Consider the following 27836-nt stretch of genomic DNA (forward strand, 5'->3'; position numbering starts at 1 on the left):
TCAAGGTGTTCTTCATATGTACAAGTTATAAGTTCTTATATTAACTTAATATAACATCATAATACATAAAAATAAGTGTTATTAGAGTTAAGTTAGAAAGATTAGATTAGTTTTTCAAACAAGCTTGGTGTTCACCAAAACAAGTTCTAGTTTTTACAAGTTTTATAAGTATAATAAGATAGCAACTATACAAGGAATTGAACAAGGATTTTGAGAAGTATTTTACCTTGATTATGAAGAGAAAAGTTGCTGAGATTAAAGTATGATATGAGAGCATTCAAGTGTGTGTTTTTAGTTTAAGAAAATGTGGAGTAAAAATGAGTTAAAATCATGGTTGCAAAACTCGGCCGACTCGGCCTAGTTCTCGGCGATAACTCGGAAAAATTGTTCAACAGAGAAATCGGTGTCTAACTCGCTCTATTACTCGGTCAACGCCGGTCAACGTCGTCGGAAAACTCAAAAATTGACCGGAAACGAGGAACGATGATGAAAAAAAACAGAAACGGGAAAGAAGAAAGGATTGAGGAAGAAAACAAGACGAGATCTCAGATCCATAGCGAGCTTGTAAAACAAGATCTGGGATTTTTTGGAAATTGGATGGTGACACGTTTTTCAAGAGAGAGTGCTTTTACTTTTTACAACTTGTTTTTATCATATGTCTGATGCAGTGATGCTCTTTGAGACTTTGAGTACCATATACGAGAGTATTTATTTTTAAAATATTTTAATTCAATATTCTTTTATCAAATGACAATAATAACCCCTAAACTTTTACTAAACTTTAATACCAAGAACAAAATTTATATGCACTCTTAAAATAAATATTTATATGTAACTAAACTTTACATATTTAACATATATATTTATAAATTTTATATATTTAACATATATATATTCATAAAATGTTTGTTTATAGCTAATATATATATTATATATCTATAATATATTGAAAATATTTAGTTATATTAGAAAAGTCAACAAAAGTCAAAATCCGAGTACTCCTCCGAGTACTCCCCGAGTCGCCGATTACTCCTCAAAAACCTCCGGCCGAGTACTCCACGAGTCGCGAGTTTTACAACCTTGGTTAAAATAGTCCTTATTTATAAGCTTACAATTTTGGCTTTTAGTAAAAAATATCTAAGATAAGTTAAATTGTATTAAGTTATGCATGACATATTAAATTGATTAGATCATGGATGACATATTACACAAATAATTGCAGATTTCTATTGGTATATACCAATAGTAAATACTTCTAGAAGCTGTGTATAATACGGGTAAAAATACCGTATGAATGCGAGTAGAATTCTTTGAGAAAATTGAACGGAAATACGAGTATAGCTATCCTTTATATGTATTGGTATATTATAAAGTGTATTCAATACTTGTAAGGATGTATTTACACTCGTAATACATTATATGTAAATACATTTTAACATAAGTTAATTACGTCGTTTAAATAGTAATATATATTGTTTGAAAACTCTTTAAATTAGTAGTATGAAAATATATATATTACTTTGTTAATATACTTAATGAGATATTTAATTATCATATTTTCAAGTTAAATATATATAAATCCATATATATACACAATAGTTAAACAATTAAACAATTAAATCAAGTTATGACGTTCGTGAATCGTCGGAATAAAAGGGTGATCAAAAGCTTGTGTAAAACTCTTTTCGGAGGTTCAAGATTTATTAAAATTCATTGCTTATCAAGTCGGAATTATATAAAGATTAAGTTTAAATTTGATCGGAAATTTTTGGGTCGTCACATAGTGGATGACCCGAAATGGGTGTGTTAACTTTAACATGGTCAAATGGGTAATAATTGACCTAGTTGGGAAAGACGAGTATGAAATACCCTAATTATGTATTAGTTGGTGTTGTTGGACCTTAATCACTAGCTTTTAGTGATTTATGATGGTTTTGACCTTAAATGGGTGGTTTTGATATAAATGAGTCATTTAATGCAAGTAGGCCATTAAATGCGCATGAGTAAATTGTTGGTGGTTGGTCCAACTAGTTTGTGTGTTGATTGAGTACTTATTGTATTAGATACTTTGGTTTGAAGCTTGCGGAAGTATAAAACCGTCACCGAATCGTTAAGGTGAGTGGAATAATTATATGCGTAGGTATATAATGTATTTATTTGCGTAGCGTGAGATGTGAAGTGTCGACGTGCTAAGACAGCACGTTCACGTAGTGAGTGAAGTGTCGATGTGTTAAGACACCACTCGGGGTGAAGTATCGACGTGTTAAGATACCACTTCAAGTAATATGAAGAGTGAAGTGTCGACGTGTTAAGACACCACTCGGGGTGAAGCATCGACATGTTAAGATGCCACTCCAAGAACTATGACGGGTGAAGTGTCGACGTGTTAAGACGCCACCCGGGGTGAAGCATCGACGTGTTAAGATGCCACCCGTGGGATTAGTGTACGACGTGTTAAGTACCCTAATGGTTGTTATGAACACAGATGGAAAATTCGAGTACCATTCCTTGTACGATTGGTTAACCATGGTTATGTGTTGTAGTATAACATATATTATATACTTCGCGTTATATGCTATTGTTTGAGCTAGCTTGTAATATCGTGGATTTAGCATTGTACTTTGAGATGGTATGCTAATTTAAAATGCTAGCGTGTATGAGGTATTTGTGTGAGTGTTTGCAAGTAGGTATATTATATATGTATGTGTATAATTATTGCATTCACTAAGCGTTTTGCTTACCCTCTCGTTGTTTACCTTTTTATAGGCTCCGGCGTGGACAAGGGAAAGGGTATTCGTTTAGACTAGTGATCCCGCTTTGTTATGATAGGAGAAGCTTTTGGGAGTATAGCTTTTTGAAGTTTGATCGAGATTTGGGTAGTTTAACCCCCAAACATCATGCTCTAGTGTCGTTTGAAATTTAAACTAACTTGGTCAAAACTTATATTTTGTACGAAAACTCGTAATACGGCCATATGTGGGTCCGGTGTCGTAAAACTAGTTTTATTATTGAAACGTGTTAGTTTTACTTATATTGATGTGTTGTGAAAAGCGTTTCGTCTAAATATGTCGGGAACCGGGAGATCATTAAACGAAAAATGCAAAAACCGGACAGAAGCTGAAGCAGCTTGTGCGCGCCGCACACAAGGGGTGTTGCGCGCCGCGCACCCCTCAGTTTAAAAAAAAATAAAAAATTTGTTTGCTCTTTACGGTTGGATAATGGGTTGGGTTTACAGCGACGAAAAAGCACGCCTTTGCGAGTTCGTCGGTAAAAGGGCCTTCCCCGTCACGCACTCCTATAAATATATAAGTGTAAAGTGGTGTTAGCACATCATGAAGTAATCAAAGGTGTAAAATACTTGTAGTGGCATAACTTGGAAAAGATTTTGAAGAAAATAGTTTGAAGTGTATTATCACGACATATAAATAACACGAAGAACATTTGAGAAAACTTTAAATGATATAGATAAATACACACAAATTAAATATCTTATAATGAGAGAAAACGGCAGATTTTCCACTGATAAAAGCGTTCGAGAATTACCTGCAATAGTAGTAATATCAATATCAATATCAATATCAATATCAATATCAATTTGACCCATGTATCTATGCAATTACTCCTTAATCTTAACTGTGTGTATGTAGTTGGTACTTCTCTACCCATTATGACCAAACAATGAAGACTAAACTGCCCATTATGACACCCCTATATAAAGTTAATAGCAAAAATATGATAATTGTATAGTGATGACTATATAGTAGAAGAAATATGCATAAGAATTGTCATTTGTATATGGATTATTACCTATAAGGAACTTGAAGAGGAGTTTGAAATCCATACTTCTCACACACCACACACATTCTATAATTTAAATCCCTTCCATTGTTTTCATAAACAGAAGTTGTAACAACAATGTCATTAACAACTAAAGATTGGTTTCATCTAAATACAAAGCATCGTATTTTGCAATTTAATTGCATATATATAAGTAACCAACTATACCTTCAATTGTTCAAGTGTAATTTCAGATTTGGCAACTAAATGCAACATCATGGTCATTAAAAATAGAGGTAGTTTCACAACCACCCAGTATTGCATCATGAACGAAATTAAATTTTTCAACATTAGATAGCGTATCAACAGCTAGAAGTAACTGAAAGAAATCACTCCTCTTTTGTTGAAAATTAATATTAATATTAAATTAATATTAATATATTTCCACGAATTCTATCATTTAGTAAATTTAGGAAAGTATAGAGCACAAACCTGAGCTACATTTGCATACTTCAAGAACTTTTGCAAAAGCATGTGGTTGTTCTGGTGTTATGCCATGAACTGACTTCACCATTACATTGAAAGTAAAGTGTTGAAAACATATCGAACATTAAATAGTAATATTAATTTAATCAATCATTAAAACAAAATTAAGAACTAAGAATATGTAATTTGTATCAAGGAAACACAAAGTATAAGCAAGTCAACCTTTATAGCTTCTTGACAGAGGATGATTTGTTTCTTGTCTTTCCAAGAATTCAAAGTCTGAATGGCGGTTTTTTGTAGCTGAAATATGGAAGAAAGTTACATATTTTGCATCAGAGTGAAAACCACAATTAGCACCGAGTATTCTTTTCATTCAGTTAGCCCTAATTAAGAAATCAACAACCCATAAAATAGTTAGTTCCGAAATTTGACCATCAAAAACAACAATTAATTAACTCCATAACAATAAAACCCCCATTGGAGCTAAAACCGAAAGCTGCCAAACTATGAATTAACAATAAACTGTGAGGGAAGAATATATTATTATTAGAGTAGATTAGGGAAAATAACTTACATATTGAGGAATAGAGTTACGATTTTGATTACTTGTATATTTCTACTAACGATTGAGGTGTTGCCAATGATTTCAACTCAGTCGGTAGTGCATACACGCCGGCGAAGACGATGAAGTTGGTGGTTGCGACGATAGTGTTGGCAATGGGGACGGTAGTAGCGATGGACAAAGGTGGTGATGGAAAGGATGGTGGGTGGAGGTGGAGACCCTATAAATCGCCAGATGTTTCAAGGAGGAGGAAGCAGAGGCTGTGGTTGAATTTAGGGTTAAAAAAAAAAAAAAAAAAAAATGTGAAATGATGAAAATGGCTCTGGTTACTTTCGGTGAATAGTGAAATAGTGTTTTGTTTGTTAGTATAGATAGAAATTATTGGCATCTAGAAATAGATGATAAAGCGGCGAAACAAAAGTGTGAAGAGGGTGTAGCAGTTTAGACAGTGGTATGGTTGTTTCCAGGTCCTTTACTTTTCCTAGAGTTATAAATTTATCTTTTTAAGCCCAAAAAATGCATTTGCTTCACCCGAGACTCCGACATTATAATTTCATCGACTTAACTTTGACAATTTTGGTACCAAAGATAATTTATACTTTTTTTTTTATGATAAAGAGTATTACTCGATAAATATTATATAAAAAGTAACAGGAATACAACAACCACCATAAACGCGCCTTGCGGCCTCACAAGCAACTATAAACCTAGTTACAACCTACACACCTAAAAACATGACTAGCAAAACCTAAAACATCAACGACATACATAGAACCAGCCCGATTTAATGTCAAACAGAGCCGCTGCCTTAGTAACATTTTCCCGCCCATAAACGCGGTCGTTTCATTCTCATTAGGTTCTATATCGCTCCAGTTCGCCGACTAAATTAATATTTATCATTAGTAAGAGCTCCGAACGAATTATGAACATTCACTTGAGCACCCTTACTCGCAGCGGCGGAACTTGAACCCGACTACTACAGAGGGAGCGAGTCTAAAAATTTAATAAATTTTTCATTGTCAGCAGGGGCGAACACTAAAAAAAACTTATTTTTTGGTAATTTTTTTTTTTTTTAGTGTAATTTTTTTTTTCCAGTTAAATCCAGGGGGCGCGGATACCCCTTTTGGGTTGCTCTATGTTCCGCCACTACTTACTCGTCCCAAGTTGACCTGTATGGTCCTTATTATTTTTACTTGTACCTGCACCCTTATCGTTTAGCTCAGTAACAGTCTTCGACATATAAACCTCTGTGCTCTTGTGTTTTCTCATGCCAAATCTCATTCTAGCATGCTGCTTATTCTCATGCCAATTATTATCATTAGTCACTTCTCTCTACCATGCTTCTTCCTAACCTCTTGAAAACCATCCGAAAGTTTAGGTTCCATCACTTTTTCTTGAATATTTGTCGGACATCGATCAGTCGTGTAATCGAACACTTCACAACAAGCACGCCTTAAAGGTTTCCATTCATACTCCACCCTCACCACATCCATAGTCATTCCACTCACATCTAATCAAGGAGTAGTTACATGTAAAGTTTCCATTATCTCCATAGTAGCTGAAACTTTTATCATTGCACTCGCATAGTTTGGTCGACCCCATAATTCCATACGCATTATTCTTGTATTATACTTGTATAAGAGTCCAACATCATTGAAGTACCTAGTTTGAAGGCAATAACACGCTATTTTCTGTAAACTCAATTAAAGTCACATCATACAGTATTACAGTTTAATCCATACTGGATTCGGTGTCCACTGATTCAAAATAATCATAATTTATACTTGCATCACAATCAAGGTGTGCCTTGTTTTTTTTTTCTTTCAGATTTACCATTTACTTTTTCATATCACAAAAACAAGTCAAAATTACGAGTTATACTTTAATATAAATATATAAGAAAGTAGCAGAGAATATAGAAATAAAAAGGTAGAAACTAAATCACAATAATAACCAATTAAGTAAAGAGATCACACATAAGTAGTGAAGGTCTGCAATGGCTAAAAAGATTACACAATAAGATAAATATAGATATAGATATAGATGCATCAACAAAAAAATGAAGGGTCTCGGATAAAGACATCAGAAAACATGAAATCTTATTATTATACACTTTGCTCTTTGCCATCAGCAGCCCTTAGGGATCCGAGTTGAACTGGTGCTTGAGTTCCAACGACTTTAGACGACCCGTAGACTGAAAGATCAAAACCATCGCCTCTTTCTTTTTCGATTTGTTCCTTGATCCAGAAATAAGTGATCCTTAATCCATCCTGTATCCATCCATTATCAATGAATGTGTGAATGAACCGATATAATGAGCTGACACAAATATTTAAAAAGATTTTGATTTGAAAGGGATATAATGACCCGACCCGACCCGTTTTCCAGGCATACTTCTATCAAAAGTCAGATATCAGAATTGCCAAAACATCTTATATATCAATCATATATCTATGTATCAAGTGCAACATGGTATGGTCTGATTGTGTACATTAACAAATTGGTCACGATTACAAGATGCGGAAACAGATTCACATGCAGTAATAAGTAGCCAAAGATATTTACATGTATATAATACATACAGGAAACTGTAAACATAAGCATGGTGTATGACCTAACTGCAGAGATTAGTGGTGCTCAAAGCGGTGGGTCAATCAGAATATTTAGTTAACAGGTCAATAGGAATTTCAACTGTTTTTAGAAACAAATTGGGTCAGGTTGCATTGGCAGTTGGCTGACCCAAAACCTTTTTTTCTTTCTTTTTAAACTAAATTGTAAGTGGAAGTGTAAATACTTAGTGGGCAAGATACGATTAAATAGTTCATAGAATATAAGAATATTAAGAGTTTTTATGCAGACCCGTTTCCTTTTTAGTTAAACCCATTTGACCCATTACAAACAAAAACATAAACCAAACTGATCCATATGCAAGTATCCAAGTAAAAAAAAAACCTCCACTTCTAAAGAAGATTAATGCTTCTTCTGCAGTGAAGTATTATAGACTGTATGAACCATGGTTCGCATGCATTATGTACTTACATTATAATTATAATTATAAGTATTTTAACAACAAAGGTAAAAGTGCAACGAATACCTTTAATCTCATAGTGGGGGCCCACCCAAGTTTCTCTTTGATCAACGTGTTATCAGAGTTTCTACCACGTACACCTTCGGGTCCCGGAATATTGTGAATTGGGAGCTTCTTGTCCTCAAAACTGAGAACAATTTCAGCCATTTCATTCATGCTTACCATTTCATCACTTCCAATATTCACCGGTTCACGGAAATCAGATTTTGTCAATCTGTTAATCCACATCAAAATATGGTAAAAATTTCAATAAAAGGAAAAAAAAAAATATAGTTACGGGTCACAAATAGCACTAAAGCATACCTTAAGACACCTTCAACACATTCATCAATGAACGTAAAAGATCGTGTTTGTAACCCGTCTCCCCACATTTCAAACTTATCAGTGGCTGTAAGCGCTTTTCTGCAAAAAGCAGCAGGTGCCTTCTCCCTTCCACCTGCAGACAGTCAGACGTTGACTAACGTTAACGTTGACTATTAGTATATATATATTTATTTCTTTAATTAAAAATATATTAAAAATATATATACCAAACATAAATATGTATAGGGCACAAAATCTGAGTATCAAAAATATTCAAATTTTGACCTACCTTTGACCAACCCTTGAATTTGACAGACTAAGACCGACTTTGACCTGAAGTTTAGGGTTGACTGACTAATTAGACGTTTTTGGGCGAAACAGGAAGGGCTAGTCACCTAACTGACTAGTCCGCCAAGAAGGCCGCCGTTTACAACAATCGTTATGTAGAAAGAAAAGAAAAAAAAATTTAATAAAACAAATTTGATGTTCCTAATAAGCTCTTTGTTTCCAAAACATCATTATCATTATGGTAACTGGCATTAAAAGTGTTCCAAACCGAATTTTGTACCTTTCCATGTGCCGAAAGGTCCATAGATGTTATGAAACCGCCCAATTCGGCACTCAATTCCAAAGTCTTTGGTGTAGTGCCTGCACAACTCCTCGGTTGCTAGTTTCTCCAAACCATAAGCATCTTGTGGCTAAAAAATTGCAAGCAAAAAATATAAAAAAACCTAATTAAAATGCATATAAAAATGTAGTAACTTCAAGATTAGTCAACGAATATCAACCTCGGCGGGCCAGGCGTCTGCTTCCTTCAAGCTCACATTGGTTTCCAACTGTTTAAACTCAGGGTAAATGCAAGCACTAGAGGCATAAAAGAACCTGTTCACCGTAAAACGAGAGTCTGATTATAGATAATAGATAATAATATAAAAATGCAATATTTAATATGAACATAGTTGTATGAAAGCTTTGTCAATACTAGATGTCAAATATGTATTCAGTGATGATAATAAAGGAATTTCATGTACCAAAACCTACCGAATTCATATCTTATAAAGAAGAAAATGCAAGTTTAGATGTTACTATTGCAACATCTTCTTTTTTTTGGAAACTTTTTAAGTTAAGATTTTTAAGAATGCTCATTCGCACCTCATCATCATTACAAAAATATGGATGACTTTCCTTTGGTACCACAATATAAAAAGCAGGCAAAAGCACAAGCAGATATGGATACTATTAAATGTTAACGAGTTTAGTAACGCAAAAAAAAAATAAAAAAAATATACATTTAACTTAAGTTGACAAATATATAGTTGTTTTACACACACAAAGTAAGCCAACGCAAACAGGGTCTTTTTAATAGTCTGTATATTATGCATATGACTACAAAAATGTTATGTAAGCATATCCAAGGTAGATATCAATACTATCTAGAATTATAATTATTACATCTTCTGCCCTAAAATATACAACATTTGACTACGCATACAAATTAATGAAAGCGTTGAGTCGTTGATTATCATTTAAATATCTAAAAGTCAAATATAAAATAAATGCCTCAAAAGGATATATGGACAAACCTTTTAACTCCAGTGATTCTGGCAGCCTCGAGCATATTAAAGCTAATCATCGTATTATTATACATAATAACAGAATGATTCGACTGAATAAACCCCATCCCGCCCATATCAGCAGCCAAATTAAAAACATGATCAACTTTTTCAGTAACTTTCAAACAATTATCCATCACCCGAAGATCAACAAGATGAAACTCATGACAAAACATGTCTTCTGGCATATGCTCACTTTTCTTCCAGTCAGAAGCGATGATGTAATGACCCTCGGTTTTCAATCGTCGAGCAATGTGTGACCCGATGAATCCACCAGCTCCTGTAATCGAAACCCGAAGCTTCTCAGACGGCCAATAAGGTTCCCTCTCAAGATTCTCGTACGTAAAAGACCCGTATTTCGTTTCACCAGTTGTTCCCATTCTACAAACAGTAAAAAACATAACGATTTAATAAATTTACATATCAAAAATAGAAAATAGAAAATAGAAAATCAATAACATTATTATTCGCAACCATTTTTATCATAAATTTACAACACACTAGCTAAGTAACTTTGTAATGACGATGAATTTCCTCATAAACTTATATTTTTCATAACCTAAAGTTTTATAATTCATACAACTTCATCAACAAGTCATTGCACTAACAGTCTCAACAGTTACATACAAATTCAACCCTAATTGCAATGCAGAGTAACTAAATTTACAAAATTTACAAGAGAATGAAATCCAACTTATTTCGGAGGTGAAAAATTATATAATTTCGACGTTCAAGGATAAAAATTCAGAATTTATCAGCATCTAAAATACTAAAACAATGAATAAAAGTGATGAATTTATATCACACAATTTTCATATAATGAGATTAGTATTTAGTATATACTATACACTAACAATGTCGGCAGGAAAAACATAAAAATTAAAAAGTTGATTATAATGGGGAAATTATTACATAAAAATACACAAAATTTTTGATAAAATCCTCATAATTCTTACACCCTAACAGAAACGTAACAAAACCCTAATCAGATCAGAACACGAATCGTAGATAGATGCGAAAGTATTCTTACAAGTAATAAACCACGTCAATTGAACAAGATTTTATAAATCGATTAATAATGTTGTGTGACGACATTATGAAATTGCGGAAATTAAAAATTACCTGAAAAAATCGTGAATTAATTGGAGGGAGGGGATTTGAGGTAGCTAAATTGATCACGAATGAATTTGGGCGCCACTCGTGTTGTTAATTATATACACACTTTCGTGGTAGTAGACACTCCTATTTGTTTATCCTTTCAGTACTTTACCTTTTTATTTACTCTTTTTCTAATTTGGGGTTCTCTTTTTTGGTACCTTTTTAAAATGAAATAAAAAAAAAAATACTTAATTGAATATATATATATATATATATATATATATATATATATATATATATATATATATATATATATATATATATATTGGTAGGATCAAGAGGGAAGTAATCAATCGGGGGAAGTAAATTTTTTTTTTTTCGTTTTTTGAAAAAACTTTGTTCACGAACATTATAGATTGGATGAAAATAAGAACATTTAGAAAAGACACTTCGTGATAAATGTTATTATTTTGGCGGGAAAACGCTCGAAGAAGTAATATATAACAACTATCGTGTTTTTCGAGCGTATGTTGAGGTTTTAGACATTAGGGTTTAGATATTAGGGTTTAGAAATTTAGGGTGTAGGGTTTAGATTTAGGATTTAGATCGAGTTTTTAACACGAACGGTTTAGAGTTTAGGGTTTAGGGTTTAGGGTTTGGTGTTTTGGGTTTATGGAATAAACCCAAAACACCAAACCCTAAACCCTAAACCTTAAACCCTAAACCCTAAACTCTAAATCGGGCTAAATTTTACTTCACAAAACATGGAAAAAAAACGTTAACATTCTTTACGAACAATATTATCTTGAATGTTATTTTTGTCGATCGTTTTTCCACCAAAATAATAACATTCATCACGAAGTGTCTTTTCTAAATGTTCTTATTTTCATCCAATCTATAATGTTCGTGAACAAAGTTTTTTCAAAAATTGAAAAAAAGAATTTGCTTCCCCCCGCTTCCCCCCGATTGGTTACTTCCCCATTGATCCTGCCCCTATATATTGGTAGGATCAAGAGAGAAGTAACCATTCGGGGGGAAGCGGGGGAAGCAAATTTTTTTTTTTTTCATTTTTTGAAAAAACTTTGTTCACGAACATTATAGATTGGATAAAAATATGAACATTTAATAAAAACACTTTGTGATAAATGCTTTTATTTTGGCGGGAAAATGCTCGAAAAAGTAATATATAACAATTATCGTGTTTTTCGAGCGTATTTTGAGGTTTTAGATATTAGGGTTTGAATATTATGGTTTAGATATTAGGGTTTATAGGGTTTAGATCTTAGGGTTTAGAAATTTAGGGTTTAGAGTTTAGATTTAGGGTTTAGATTTAGGATTTAGATTGAGTTTTTAACACGAACGGTTTAGAGTTTAGGGTTTAGGGTTTGGTGCTTTGGGTTTATGGAATAAACCCAAAACACCAAACTCTAAACCCTAAACCCTAAACTCTAAATCGGGCTAAATTTTACTTCACAAAACATGAAAAAAAAAACGTTAACATTCTTCACGAACAATATTATCTTGAATGTTATTTTTGTCGGTCGTTTTCCCGCCAAAATAATAACATTCATCACGAAGTGTCTTTTCTAAATGTTCATATTTTCATCCAATCTATAATGTTCGTTAACAAAGTTTTTTCAAAAAAACGATTTTTTTTTGCTTCCCCCGCTCCCCCCGATTGGTTACTTCTCCATTGATCTTGCCCCTATATATATATATATATATATATATATATATATATATATATATATATATATATATATATATATATAGGGTGAGGATCCATGGAGAACCAAAGGTAGTAGAGAACCCATGGAACTCGTGTAGATTGAGTCAATTTTCTGCAGATTGAATTTTTTTTTTTGTAGATTGACTTTTTTTTTGTGCAGATTGACTTTTTTTTGCAGATTGACTTTTTTTTTCTGTGCATAAGATTGACTTTTTTTGGCAGTTTTTTTTTTTGCAGATTGACTTTTTTTTCAGGCTTTTTTTTTTGCAGATTGACTTTTTTTAGTGTGCAGATTGACTATTTTTTCAGTCTTTTTTTTTTGCAGATTGACTTTTTTTTGTGTGCAGATTGACTTTTTTTAGTGTGCAGATTGACTTTTTTTTTTTAACTCAATCTCCACATAGATTGAAGTTCAATCTATGAGTTTTATGGGTTCTCTACATACTCTATTCTCTATGGATCGTTTCACTAAATAAATAAATATATATATATATATATATATATATATATATATATATATATATATATATATATATATTTATTTATTTATTTATTTATTTATTTATTTTTGTATTTATGTTTTTGGTGTAACGACCCTGGATTTTCCAACGTTTATTTTTTAATAATTATTATTATTAATACGTGTGATTAAATAAATGTACGTTATTACATTTACATGTTGCCATGATTGCCCGAACTTGACTTTAATTGCCCGAAACGTCTTTGTGACACACGAAACTTACACGAATAATATTTTCAAATATTATTTACGTTCATGATTAAGTTTTATTAATCATTTTATTTAACTAAAGTTGTTAGTTAGTTACTTGGGCTTTTAATTGGATAAACTTGTTAACTACATACATACTTGGGCTTTTAATTGAACTTGGGCCTTTATTAGTATTAGTGGACTTTAGAAGCCCACCCTACCCATATTAATGGACTTAGTTAGCCCACTAATACTTGTAAGTATCACTTTTAAAATGAACTAGTTGTTTAAGGAGACTTGGAATCTAGTTACCTTACAATCCCCATGAACTAACACTAAATATCCAACTTTTGTAAGACTTTACAAGCTAGTAACCAACAAACAATCCCCTCCCCCATTCCACCTCCCAACCGTCGGTTTTGTAGTGACCCGAACTTTTCCATGTTTATATATATTAATTGAGATTGATATTTACATGATTAAATGTTTCCAACATGTTAAGCAATCAAACTTGTTAAGACTTGATTAATTGAAATATGTTTCATATAGACAATTGACCACCCAAGTTGACCGGTGATTCACGAACGTTAAAACTTGTAAAAACTATATGATGACATATATATGGATATATATATAGTTAACATGATACTATGATAAGTAAACATATCATTAAGTATATTAACAATGAACTACATATGTAAAAACAAGACTACTAACTTAATGATTTTTAAACGAGACATATATGTAACGATTATCATTGTAAAGACATTTAATGTATATATATCATATTAAGAGATATTCATACATGATAATATCATGATAATATAATAATTTAAAATCTCATTTGATATTATAAACATTGGGTTAACAACATTTAACAAGATCGTTAACCTAAAGGTTTCAAAACAACACTTACATGTAACGACTAACGATGACTTAACGACTCAGTTAAAATGTATATATATGTAGTGTTTTAATATGTATTTATACACTTTTTAAAGACTTCAATACACTTATCAAAATACTTCTACTTAACAAAAATGCTTACAATTACATCCTCGTTCAGTTTCATCAACAATTCTACTCGTATGCACCCGTATTCGTACTCGTACAATACACAGCTTTTAGATGTATGTACTATTGGTATATACACTCCAATGATCAGCTCTTAGCAGCCCATGTGAGTCACCTAACACATGTGGGAACCATCATTTGGCAACTAGCATGAAATATCTCATAAAATTACAAAAATATGAGTAATCTTTCATGACTTATTTACATGAAAACAAAATTACATATCCTTTATATCTAATCCATACACCAACGACCAAAAACACCTACAAACACTTTCATTCTTCAATTTTCTTCATCTAATTGATCTCTCTCAAGTTCTATCTTCAAGTTCTAAGTGTTCTTCATAAATTCCAAAAGTTCTAGTTTCATAAAATCAAGAATACTTTCAAGTTTGCTAGCTCACTTCCAATCTTGTAAGGTGATCATCCAACCTCAAGAAATCTTTGTTTCTTACAGTAGGTTATCATTCTAATACAAGGTAATAATCATATTCAAACTTTGGTTCAATTTCTATAACTATAACAATCTTATTTCAAGTGATGATCTTACTTGAACTTGTTTTCGTGTCATGATTCTGCTTCAAGAACTTCGAGCCATCCAAGGATCCATTGAAGCTAGATCCATTTTTATCTTTTCCAGTAGGTTTATCCAAGGAACTTAAGGTAGTAATGATGTTCATAACATCATTCGATTCATACATATAAAACTATCTTATTCGAAGGTTTAAACTTGTAATCACTAGAACATAGTTTAGTTAATTCTAAACTTGTTCGCAAACAAAAGTTAATCCTTCTAACTTGACTTTTAAAATCAACTAAACACATGTTCTATATCTATATGATATGCTAACTTAATGATTTAAAACCTGGAAACACGAAAAACACCGTAAAACCGGATTTACGCCGTCGTAGTAACACCGCGGGCTGTTTTGGGTTAGTTAATTAAAAACTATAATAAACTTTGATTTAAAAGTTGTTATTCTAAGAAAATGATTTTTATTATGAACATGAAACTATATCCAAAAATTATGGTTAAACTCAAAGTGGAAGTATGTTTTCTAAAATGGTCATCTAGACGTCGTTCTTTCGACTGAAATGACTACCTTTACAAAAATGACTTGTAACTTATTTTCTCCGACTATAAACCTATACTTTTTCTGTTTAGATTCATAAAATAGAGTTCAATATGAAACCATAGCAATTTGATTCACTCAAAACGGATTTAAAATGAAGAAGTTATGGGTAAAACAAGATTGGATAATTTTTCTCATTTTAGCTACGTGAAAATTGGTAACAAATCTATTCCAACCATAACTTAATCAACTTGTATTGTATATTATGTAATCTTGAGATACCATAGACACGTATACAATGTTTCGACCTATCATGTCGACACATCTATATATATTTCGGAACAACCATAGACACTCTATATGTGAATGTTGGAGTTAGCTATACAGGGTTGAGGTTGATTCCAAAATATATATAGTTTGAGTTGTGATCAATACTGAGATACGTATACACTGGGTCGTGGATTGATTCAAGATAATATTTATCGATTTATTTCTGTACATCTAACTGTGGACAACTAGTTGTAGGTTACTAACGAGGACAGCTGACTTAATAAACTTAAAACATCAAAATATATTAAAAGTGTTGTAAATATATTTTGAACATACTTTGATATATATGTATATATTGTTATAGGTTCGTGAATCAACCAGTGGCCAAGTCTTACTTTCCGACGAAGTAAAAATCTGTGAAAGTGAGTTATAGTCCCACTTTTAAAATCTAATATTTTGGGATGAGAATACATGCAGGTTTTATAAATGATTTACAAAATAGACACAAGTACGTGAAACTACATTCTATGGTTGAATTATCGAAATCGAATATGCCCCTTTTTATTAAGTCTGGTAACTAAGAATTAGGGAACATACACCCTAATTGACGCGAATCCTAAAGATAGATCTATCGGGCCTAACAAACCCCATCCAAAGTACCGGATGCTTTAGTACTTCGAAATTTATATCATATCCGAAGGGTGTCCCGGAATGATGGGGATATTCTTATATATGCATCTTGTTAATGTCGGTTACCAGGTGTTCACCATATGAATGATTTTTATCTCTATGTATGGGATGTGTATTGAAATATGAAATCTTGTGGTCTATTGTTACGATTTGATATATATAGGTTAAACCTATAACTCACCAACATTTTTGTTGACGTTTAAAGCATGTTTATTCTCAGGTGAATATTAAGAGCTTCCTCTGTTGCATACTAAAATAAGGACAAGACTTGGAGTCCATGTTTGTATGATATTGTGTAAAAACTGCATTCAAGAAACTGATTTCGATGTAACATATTTGTATTGTAAACCATTATGTAATGGTCGTGTGTAAACAGGATATTTTAGATTATCATTATTTGATAATCTACGTAAAGCTTTTTAAACCTTTATTTATGAAATAAAGGTTATGGTTTGTTTTAAAAATGAATGCAGTCTTTGAAAAACGTCTCATATAGAGGTCAAAACCTCGCAACGAAATCAATTAATATGGAACGTTTTTAATCAATAAGAACGGGACATTTCAGTTGGTATCCGAGCGTTGGTCTTAGAGAACCAGAATTTTGCATTAGTGTGTCTTATCGAGTTTGTTAGGATGCATTAGTGAGTCTGGACTTCGACCGTGTTTACTTTAAAAATGATTGCTTAACAAATTTTGTTGGAAACTATATATTTTTAACATGTGAATATTATGTGATATATTAATCTCTTAACGCGTTTGATATTATGTGATAGATGTCTACCTCTAGAACAAGTCCCATTGACTCACCTAATAATAATGAAGAGTCAAATGTAAATTGGAATGCTTCGTGGACTGATTCACAAGTTCCCGAAGAGGAACCGGAAGAAGAGTCGGAACCGGAAGAAGAATCGGAACCGGAAGAAGAATCGGAACCGGATGAAGAAATAGAACCGGTGGGGGAAATAATAAAACGGTTAAGTAAAAGAAAATCCTCAACCAACCGACCAAGGTTAATTATGGTCAATGATGTTTCCGCCAAGGAAGCAAAATATTGGGAGGATTACCAATTCTCCGATGAATCGGATTCCGACGAGAATTCCGATGATGTTATAGAAATTACCCCAACTGAATTTAAAAAGGCAAAAGAAAATAATAAGGGAAAGGGCATAAAAATAGAGAAATCTAATTCCAACCCCGATGAACTTTATATGTATCGTCAACCCCCGAAGTCCTTAAGTTGTAACAATGACCCGGGAACCTCTAAACCACCAGGTTTTTCTAAACCAATGTGGAAAACGACGGCTCGTATTAGGGGAACATCATATATCCCTAGAAACTTGGCAAAACGAACCAAAATCGAAGAAGAAGAAACAAGCGAGTCGGAATAAGATAGTTGTATTCGTGTGGTGTAATATATGTAATATAGTGTGCTTATGCTTTATGATATATGTAAAAATTGCTTTTATTAATAAGTATTTTTTTTTATGAATCTAACTCTTGTCTATTTTACAGTATAAAAACACAAAATGGATAGACAACCCAATATTTTAAGAGACCTACCGGAGACATGATTGATGAAATCTTGTCTAGAGTCGGTCAGAATTCTTCGGCACAACTATTTAAGGCGAGATCAGTTTGTAAGACATTCGAAGAACGTTCCAAGAATGCCTTGGTTTATAAAAGGCTTTCGTTCAAAAGATGGGGGATATCACATTGGGAAATCTATAAGTTACGATGTGTTTACTTTGACGCATATATTGCGGGGAACCCAAATGCTATTTTACGCAATGGGTTAAGAAATTATTTTGACTCAATATATCCGAATATTGGACTTCGTGATTTAGAAAAAGCGGCTAACATGCAACATAAAGAAGCATGTTATGCTTACGGATTAGTAATGTTCGCTTCTCACCAAAGTGAGAACAAGAACATCGGGCTACAACTATTAAACAAAATGTTCCCACAAGTGACGGAGTCGGTAATTGGGGTAAGAAATGAGGTTTTTAGATTGTTACGGGACTGTTGGACATTACGTAACCCTCTTCCCTTTGACGACGTTACAACACGCTGTCTTATCAACGGCCATAACGGTTATGTTCCACAAGACCAAGGATGGGAAGTAATCCTAGTAAAACCAGAATGCATGACTTGTTTCTGGACGTATGAATTACGTGTCTTTATTGCCTTTGCTGAACGACTTGTGTACTAGCTAGAATTATCTTCACAACTATCTTGTATCAAATTTATTGTGTGCTATATTTCATGCTATATGTAAAATAAGCGGTATTGTAAGTTTGTAAAATATTGTGTAAAAGTTTGAACGCGAAATATTATTATAATCAGTTTTTCATATAGAATTGTAGTAGTTGAATTGTATATTAGCTACTAAGTATGAACTTAACGGGTAGGTACTACCCGAATTTAAACTTATAAAATGCTAATATGAAGAAAAAGCTTTTATAAATGAGTTCATATTATGCTACGAAATACTATTAACTACTCTTAATATTCTGTATGATTAACTTGTTCCATTTGACTATTTTGAAGGAAATGGCACCGACTACTCGACACACCGTGAATATGAATGAAGAGGAATTCCGTACTTTTCTAGCTTCAAACATAGCCGCAGTACAGGCTGCGCTACATACCAACAATAACCTTGGATCTAGCAGTACAGGAAATCGTGTAGGATGCACCTACAAAGAATTCACTGCCTGCAAACCTTTGGAATTTGATGGAACCGAAGGACCGATCGGATTGAAACGGTGGACCGAGAAGGTCGAATCGGTGTTTGCCATAAGTAAGTGTACTGAAGAGGACAAAGTAAAGTACGCTACGCATACCTTCACAGGTTCTGCGTTAACATGGTGGAATACCTATCTAGAGCAAGTGGGACAAGACGCTGCGTACGCACTACCGTGGTCAGCATTCAAGCACTTGATGAACGAGAAGTACCGTCCCAGAACCGAGGTCAATAAGCTCAAGACAGAACTTAGAGGGTTACGAACCCAAGGATTTGATATTACCACGTACGAAAGACGATTCACAGAATTGTGCCTATTGTGTCCGGGAGCATTCGAAGATGAGGAAGAGAAGATCGACGCGTTTGTGAAAGGATTACCGGAAAGAATCCAAGAAGATATAAGTTCACACGAGCCCGCCTCCATACAACAGGCATGTAGAATGGCTCACAAACTCGTGAACCAGATTGAAGAAAGAATTAAAGAACAGACTGCTGAAGAGGCCAATGTGAAGCAAGTCAAAAGAAAGTGGGAGGAAAACGGTGATAAGAATCACCAATACAACAACAACAGCAATTACAACAATAATCGCAACAATTATCCCAACAATCGCAACATCAATCGCAACTACAACAAACGGCCCAATAACAACAACAACAACAACAACAACAACAGCAACTACAACAATCATCCCAACAACAATAATAACCGCAACAACAACAACAATCAGAAGCAGCTATGCCAAAGGTGTGAAAAGAATCACTCGGGGTTCTGCACCAAATTTTGCAACAAGTGTAAAAGAAATGGTCATAGCGCGGCGAAGTGTGAGGTCTACGGACCAGGGGTTAATAGAACGAAAGGAACAAATGGTGTCAGAACGAGTAATGGCGGAGCAAGTAGTGTCGGAGCAAGTTATGCCAATGTAGTTTGTTATAAATGTGAAAAACCGGGCCACATTATTAGAAATTGCCCGAACCAGGAGAACACGAATGGACAAGGCCGTGGAAGAGTTTTCAATATTAATGCAACAGAGGCACAAGAAGACCCGGAGCTTGTTACGGGTACGTTTCTTATTGACAATAAATCTGCTTACGTTTTATTTGATTCGGGTGCGGATAGAAGCTATATGAGTAGAGATTTTTGTGCTAAATTAAGTTGTCCATTGACGCCTTTGGATAGTAAATTTTTACTCGAATTAGCAAATGGTAAATTAATTTCAGCAGATAATATATGTCGGAATCGAGAAATTAAACTGGTTAGCGAAACATTTAAGATTGATTTGATACCAGTAGAGTTAGGGAGTTTTGATGTGATAATCGGTATGGACTGGTTGAAAGAAGTGAAAGCGGAAATCGTTTGTTACAAAAATGCAATTCGCATTATACGAGAAAAAGGAAAACCCTTAATGGTGTACGGAGAAGAGGGCAACACGAAGCTACATCTTATTTGTAATTTGAAGGCACAAAAACTAATAAGAAAAGGTTGCTATGCTGTTCTAGCACACGTCGAGAAAGTACAAACTGAAGAAAAGAGCATCAATGATGTTCCCGTCGCAAAAGAATTTCCTGATGTATTTCCGAAAGAATTACCGGGATTACCCCCACATCGATCCGTTGAATTTCAAATAAATCTTGTACCAGGAGCTGCACCAATAGCTCGTGCTCCTTACAGACTCGCACCCAGCGAGATGAAAGAACTACAAAGCCAATTACAAGAACTTTTAGAGCGTGGTTTCATTCGACCAAGCACATCACCGTGGGGAGCTCCTGTTTTGTTTGTCAAGAAGAAAGATGGTACATTCAGGTTGTGTATCGACTACCGAGAGTTGAACAAACTTACCATCAAGAACCGCTACCCACTACCAAGAATCGATGACTTATTTGATCAGCTACAAGGCTCGTCTGTTTATTCAAAGATTGACTTACGTTCCGGGTATCATCAAATGCGGGTGAAAGAAGATGATATTCCAAAGACTGCTTTCAGAACACGTTACGGTCATTACGAGTTTATGGTCATGCCGTTTGGTTTAACTAATGCACCAGCTGTGTTCATGGACCTTATAAACCGAGTGTGTGGACCATACCTTGACAAGTTTGTCATTGTTTTCATTGATGACATACTTATTTACTCAAAGAATGACCAAGAACACGGTGAACATTTGAGAAAGGTGTTAGAAGTATTGAGGAAGGAAGAATTGTACGCTAAGTTTTCAAAGTGTGCATTTTGGTTGGAAGAAGTTCAATTCCTCGGTCACATAGTGAACAAAGAAGGTATTAAGGTGGATCCGGCAAAGATAGAAACTGTTGAAAAGTGGGAAACCCCAAAAACTCCGAAACACATACGCCAGTTTTTAGGACTAGCTGGTTACTACAGAAGGTTCATCCAAGACTTTTCCAGAATAGCAAAACCCTTGACTGCATTAACGCATAAAGGGAAGAAATTTGAATGGAATGATGAACAAGAGAAAGCGTTTCAGTTATTGAAGAAAAAGCTAACTACGGCACCTATATTGTCATTGCCTGAAGGGAATGATGATTTTGTGATTTATTGTGACGCATCAAAGCAAGGTCTCGGTTGTGTATTAATGCAACGAACGAAGGTGATTGCTTATGCGTCTAGACAATTGAAGATTCACGAGCAAAATTATACGACGCATGATTTGGAATTAGGCGCGGTTGTTTTTGCATTAAAGACTTGGAGGCACTACTTATATGGGGTCAAAAGTATTATATATACCGACCACAAAAGTCTTCAACACATATTTAATCAGAAACAACTGAATATGAGGCAGGGTAGGTGGATTGAATTGTTGAATGATTACGACTTTGAGATTCATTACCACCCGGGGAAGGCAAATGTGGTAGCCGATGCCTTGAGCAGGAAGGACAGAGAACCCATTCGAGTAAAATCTATGAATATAATGATTCATAATAACCTTACTACTCAAATAAAGGAGGCGCAACAAGGAGTTTTAAAAGAGGGAAATTTAAAGGATGAAATACCCAAAGGATCGGAGAAGCATCTTAATATTCGGGAAGACGGAACCCGGTATAGGGCTGAAAGGATTTGGGTACAAAAATTTGGAGATATGAGAGAAATGGTACTTAGAGAAGCTCATAAAACCAGATACTCAATACATCCTGGAACGGGGAAGATGTACAAAGATCTCAAGAAACATTTTTGGTGGCCGGGTATGAAAGCCGATGTTACTAAATACGTAGGAGAATGTTTGACGTGTTCTAAGGTCAAAGCTGAGCATCAGAAACCATCAGGTCTACTTCAACAACCCGAAATCCCAGAATGGAAATGGGAAAACATTACCATGGATTTCATTACTAAATTGCCAAGGACTGCAAGTGGTTTTGATACTATTTGGGTAATAGTTGATCGTCCCACCAAATCAGCACACTTCCTGCTAATAAGAGAAGATGACAAGATGGAGAAGTTAGCACGACTGTATTTGAAGGAAGTCGTCTCCAGACATGGAATACCAATCTCTATTATCTCTGATAGGGATGGCAGATTTATTTCAAGATTCTGGCAGACATTACAGCAAGCATTAGGAACTCGTCTAGACATGAGTACTGCCTATCATCCACAAACTGATGGGTAGAGAGAAAGGACGATACAAACGCTTGAAGACATGCTACGAGCATGTGTTATTGATTTCGGAAACAGTTGGGATCGACATCTACCGTTAGCAGAATTTTCCTACAACAACAGCTACCATTCAAGCATTGAGATGGCGCCGTTTGAAGTACTTTATGGTAGAAAGTGCAGGTCTCCAATTTGTTGGAGTGAAGTGGGGGATAGACAGATTACGGGTCCGGAGATTATACAAGAAACTACCGAGAAGATCATCCAAATTCAACAACGGTTGAAAACCGCCCAAAGTCGACAAAAGAGCTACGCTGACATTAAAAGAAAAGATATAGAATTTGAAATTGGAGAGATGGTCATGCTTAAAGTTGCACCTTGGAAAGGCGTTGTTCGATTTGGTAAACGAGGGAAATTAAATCCAAGGTATATTGGACCATTCAAGATTATTGATCGTGTCGGACCAGTAGCTTACCGACTAGAGTTACCTCAACAACTCGCGGCTGTACATAACACTTTCCACGTCTCGAATTTGAAGAAATGTTTTGCTAAAGAAGATCTCACTATTCCGTTAGATGAAATCCAAATCAACGAAAAACTTCAATTCATCGAAGAACCCGTCGAAATAATGGATCGTGAGGTTAAAAGACTTAAGCAAAACAAGATACCAATTGTTAAGGTTCGATGGAATGCTCGTAGAGGACCCGAGTTCACCTGGGAGTGTGAAGATCAGATGAAGAAGAAATACCCGCATCTATTTCCAGAAGATTCGTCAACACCTTCAACAGCTTAAAATTTCGGGACGAAATTTATTTAACGGGTAGGTACTGTAGTGACCCGAACTTTTCCATGTTTATATATATTAATTGAGATTGATATTTACATGATTAAATGTTTCCAACATGTTAAGCAATCAAACTTGTTAAGACTTGATTAATTGAAATATGTTTCATATAGACAATTGACCACCCAAGTTGACCGGTGATTCACGAACGTTAAAACTTGTAAAAACTATATGATGACATATATATGGATATATATATAGTTAACATGATACTATGATAAGTAAACATATCATTAAGTATATTAACAATGAACTACATATGTAAAAACAAGACTACTAACTTAATGATTTTTAAACGAGACATATATGTAACGATTATCGTTGTAAAGATATTTAATGTATATATATCATATTAAGAGATATTCATACATGATAATATCATGATAATATAATAATTTAAAATCTCATTTGATATTATAAACATTGGGTTAACAACATTTAACAAGATCGTTAACCTAAAGGTTTCAAAACAACACTTACATGTAACGACTAACGATGACTTAACGACTCAGTTAAAATGTATATACATGTAGTGTTTTAATATGTATTTATACAGTTTTGAAAGACTTCAATACACTTATAAAAATACTTCTACTTAACAAAAATGCTTACAATTACATCCTCGTTCAGTTTCATCAACAATTCTACTCGTATGCACCCGTATTCGTACTCGTACAATACACAACTTTTAGATGTATGTACTATTGGTATATACACTCCAATGATCAGCTCTTAGCAGCCCATGTGAGTCACCTAACACATGTGGGAACCATCATTTGGCAACTAGCATGAAATATCTCATAAAATTACAAAAATATGAGTAATCTTTCATGACTTATTTACATGAAAACAAAATTACATATCCTTTATATCTAATCCATACACCAACGACCAAAAACACCTACAAACACTTTCATTCTTCAATTTTATTCATCTAATTGATTTCTCTCAAGTTCTATCTTCAAGTTCTAAGTGTTCTTCATAAATTCCAAAAGTTCTAGTTTCATAAAATCAAGAATACTTTCAAGTTTGCTAGCTCACTTCCAATCTTGTAAGGTGATCATCCAACCTCAAGAAATCTTTGTTTCTTACAGTAGGTTATCATTCTAATACAAGGTAATAATCATATTCAAACTTTGGTTCAATTTCTATAACTATAACAATCTTATTTCAAGTGATGATCTTACTTGAACTTGTTTTCGTGTCATGATTCTGCTTCAAGAACTTCGAGCCATCCAAGGATCCATTGAAGCTAGATCCATTTTTCTCTTTTCCAGTAGGTTTATCCAAGGAACTTAAGGTAGTAATGATGTTCATAACATCATTCGATTCATACATATAAAGCTATCTTATTCGAAGGTTTAAACTTGTAATCACTAGAACATAGTTTAGTTAATTCTAAACTTGTTCGCAAACAAAAGTTAATCCTTCTAACTTGACTTTTAAAATCAACTAAACACATGTTCTATATCTATATGATATGCTAACTTAATGATTTAAAACCTGGAAACACGAAAACACCGTAAAACCGGATTTACGCCGTCGTAGTAACACCGCGGGCTGTTTTGGGTTAGTTAATTAAAAACTATGATAAACTTTGATTTAAAAGTTGTTATTCTGAGAAAATGATTTTTATTATGAACATGAAACTATATCCAAAAATTATGGTTAAACTCAAAGTGGAAGTATGTTTTCTAAAATGGTCATCTAGACGTCGTTCTTTCGACTGAAATGACTACCTTTACAAAAATGACTTGTAACTTATTTTTTTCGACTATAAACCTATACTTTTTCTGTTTAGATTCATAAAATAGAGTTCAATATGAAACCATAGCAATTTGATTCACTCAAAACGGATTTAAAATGAAGAAGTTATGGGTAAAACAAGATTGGATAATTTTTCTCATTTTAGCTACGTGAAAATTGGTAACAAATCTATTCCAACCATAACTTAATCAACTTGTATTGTATATTATGTAATCTTGAGATACCATAGACACGTATACAATGTTTCGACCTATCATGTCGACACATCTATATATATTTCGGAACAACCATAGACACTCTATATGTGAATGTTGAAGTTAGCTATACAGGGTTGAGGTTGATTCCAAAATATATATAGTTTGAGTTGTGATCAATACTGAGATACGTATACACTGGGTCGTGGATTGATTCAAGATAATATTTATCGATTTATTTCTGTACATCTAACTGTGGACAACTAGTTGTAGGTTACTAACGAGGACAACTGACTTAATAAACTTAAAACATCAAAATATATTAAAAGTGTTGTAAATATATTTTGAACATACTTTGATATATATGTATATATTGTTATAGGTTCATGAATCAACCAGTGGCCAAGTCTTACTTTTCGACGAAGTAAAAATCTGTGAAAGTGAGTTATAGTCCCACTTTTAAAATCTAATATTTTGGGATGAGAATACATGCAGGTTTTATAAATGATTTACAAAATAGACACAAGTACGTGAAACTACATTCTATGGTTGAATTATCGAAATCGAATATGCCCCTTTTTATTAAGTCTGGTAATCTAAGAATTAGGGAACAGACACCCTAATTGACGCGAATCCTAAAGATAGATCTATCGGGCCTAACAAACCCCATCCAAAGTACCGGATGCTTTAGTACTTCGAAATTTATATCATATCCGAAGGGTGTCCCGGAATGATGGGGATATTCTTATATATGCATCTTGTTAATGTCGGTTACCAGGTGTTCACCATATGAATGATTTTTATCTCTATGTATGGGATGTGTATTGAAATATGAAATCTTGTGGTCTTTTGTTACGATTTGATATATATAGGTTAAACCTATAACTCACCAACATTTTTGTTGACGTTTAAAGCATGTTTATTCTCAGGTGAATATTAAGAGCTTCCGCTGTTGCATACTAAAATAAGGACAAGACTTGGAGTCCATGTTTGTATGATATTGTGTAAAAACTGCATTCAAGAAACTGATTTCGATGTAACATATTTGTATTGTAAACCATTATGTAATGGTCGTGTGTAAACAGGATATTTTAGATTATCATTATTTGATAATCTACGTAAAGCTTTTTAAACCTTTATTTATGAAATAAAGGTTATGGTTTGTTTTAAAAATGAATGCAGTCTTTGAAAAACGTCTCATATAGAGGTCAAAACCTCGCAACGAAATCAATTAATATGGAACGTTTTTAATCAATAAGAACGGGACATTTCAGGTTTTGGCAAGAGTAAAGGGAGGTTTGGTTTTCAAATTTTATTACTTACTTCACTCACTTGTAGCATTCCACTTCACCACCTTACTTGCTCTCATTTTTCCTCTCAACTTTCTCTTCATTCTTGTAAGTTACAAGCTTTCTTTCTCCTTCCTTTTCCTCCTAGAAACCGAAACCAAGAACACCATATATCATCATCATCATTTGTTGTATGCTACTTGTTCTTGTTTAATGTTTGATTACTTGTAGTTACTAGTTGTTGTTACTTACTTACTAGCTTTCAAGAATCAAACTTGTTAGTTTGATTCTTCATTTTTATCTTGTAATTACAAGAACAAACAAGAACTAACTTACTAGTTATGTTCTACATATACTTTTTTTAAAAGATTGCAAGTTCATGTGTTGATTAAAATCATACTTGTGATTCATGAAGTAAACTTCAAGTTTACTTTCTTAAAGATCAAACTTTGGTTTGAATCTTTAAAGTATGAACAACCATGAACCTTTTACTTGTTTACTTAGTTATTTCTTTGTATTATGTACTTTAATTTCATGTTTGTTGGTTGTTATTGGTCAAATGTTACTAGTTAACTTTGATCTCATTAATCTTGAACTAAAGTTAACTTTAAAAGTTCAAGAACATGTAAGTAAACTTTCTATTATTATAACTTGGTACACTTATGTTAGATCTAGACTTTTGAGTCTTGAATCTTCAAGATCTAACTAAGAACTATGTTCTACAACTTAAGATCTTGATTTCATAAGTTCACTTTCAAGTTTGTAACTTATTATTAGTTTTAAAGTTCATGTATGTGTTAGATCTAAGACTTTGATGTAACCTTGGTTCATCAAAACACTTGCAACACTTAAGTGAGTTGTGCTTCATGTCTTAGACTTGCACTTGGGTTATGATGGTCAAAACTTAGTGAAAATGATGCAAACACATCAACG

At 33.6% G+C, this 27836-nt stretch overlaps 1 protein-coding gene and 1 long non-coding RNA gene across 2 annotated transcripts; both read right to left on the minus strand.

Moving 5' to 3' along the window:
- Positions 1–3414: 3414 nt before the first annotated feature.
- LOC139869964 (uncharacterized) lies at positions 3415–5044 on the minus strand. The gene is made up of 4 exons (XR_011766506.1): positions 4838–5044; positions 4486–4646; positions 4270–4342; positions 3415–3543 (listed from the first exon to the last, which is right to left on the minus strand). It is a non-coding gene; the product is annotated as an uncharacterized lncRNA (long non-coding RNA).
- A 1709-nt stretch (positions 5045–6753) lies between these two features.
- On the minus strand, positions 6754–11108 carry LOC139871962 (GDP-mannose 3,5-epimerase 2-like). The gene is made up of 7 exons (XM_071859726.1): positions 10952–11108; positions 9800–10210; positions 9005–9098; positions 8785–8914; positions 8217–8349; positions 7920–8127; positions 6754–7095 (listed from the first exon to the last, which is right to left on the minus strand). The coding sequence occupies exons 2-7, from the start codon at positions 10207–10209 to the stop codon at positions 6931–6933; spliced, it is 1140 nt and encodes a 379-aa protein (XP_071715827.1). The 5' UTR covers position 10210; positions 10952–11108; the 3' UTR covers positions 6754–6930.
- Positions 11109–27836: the final 16728 nt, after the last annotated feature.

The sequence above is a fragment of the Rutidosis leptorrhynchoides genome, chromosome 10, assembly GCF_046630445.1.
Source record: "Rutidosis leptorrhynchoides isolate AG116_Rl617_1_P2 chromosome 10, CSIRO_AGI_Rlap_v1, whole genome shotgun sequence".
Taxonomy (NCBI): domain Eukaryota; kingdom Viridiplantae; phylum Streptophyta; class Magnoliopsida; order Asterales; family Asteraceae; genus Rutidosis; species Rutidosis leptorrhynchoides.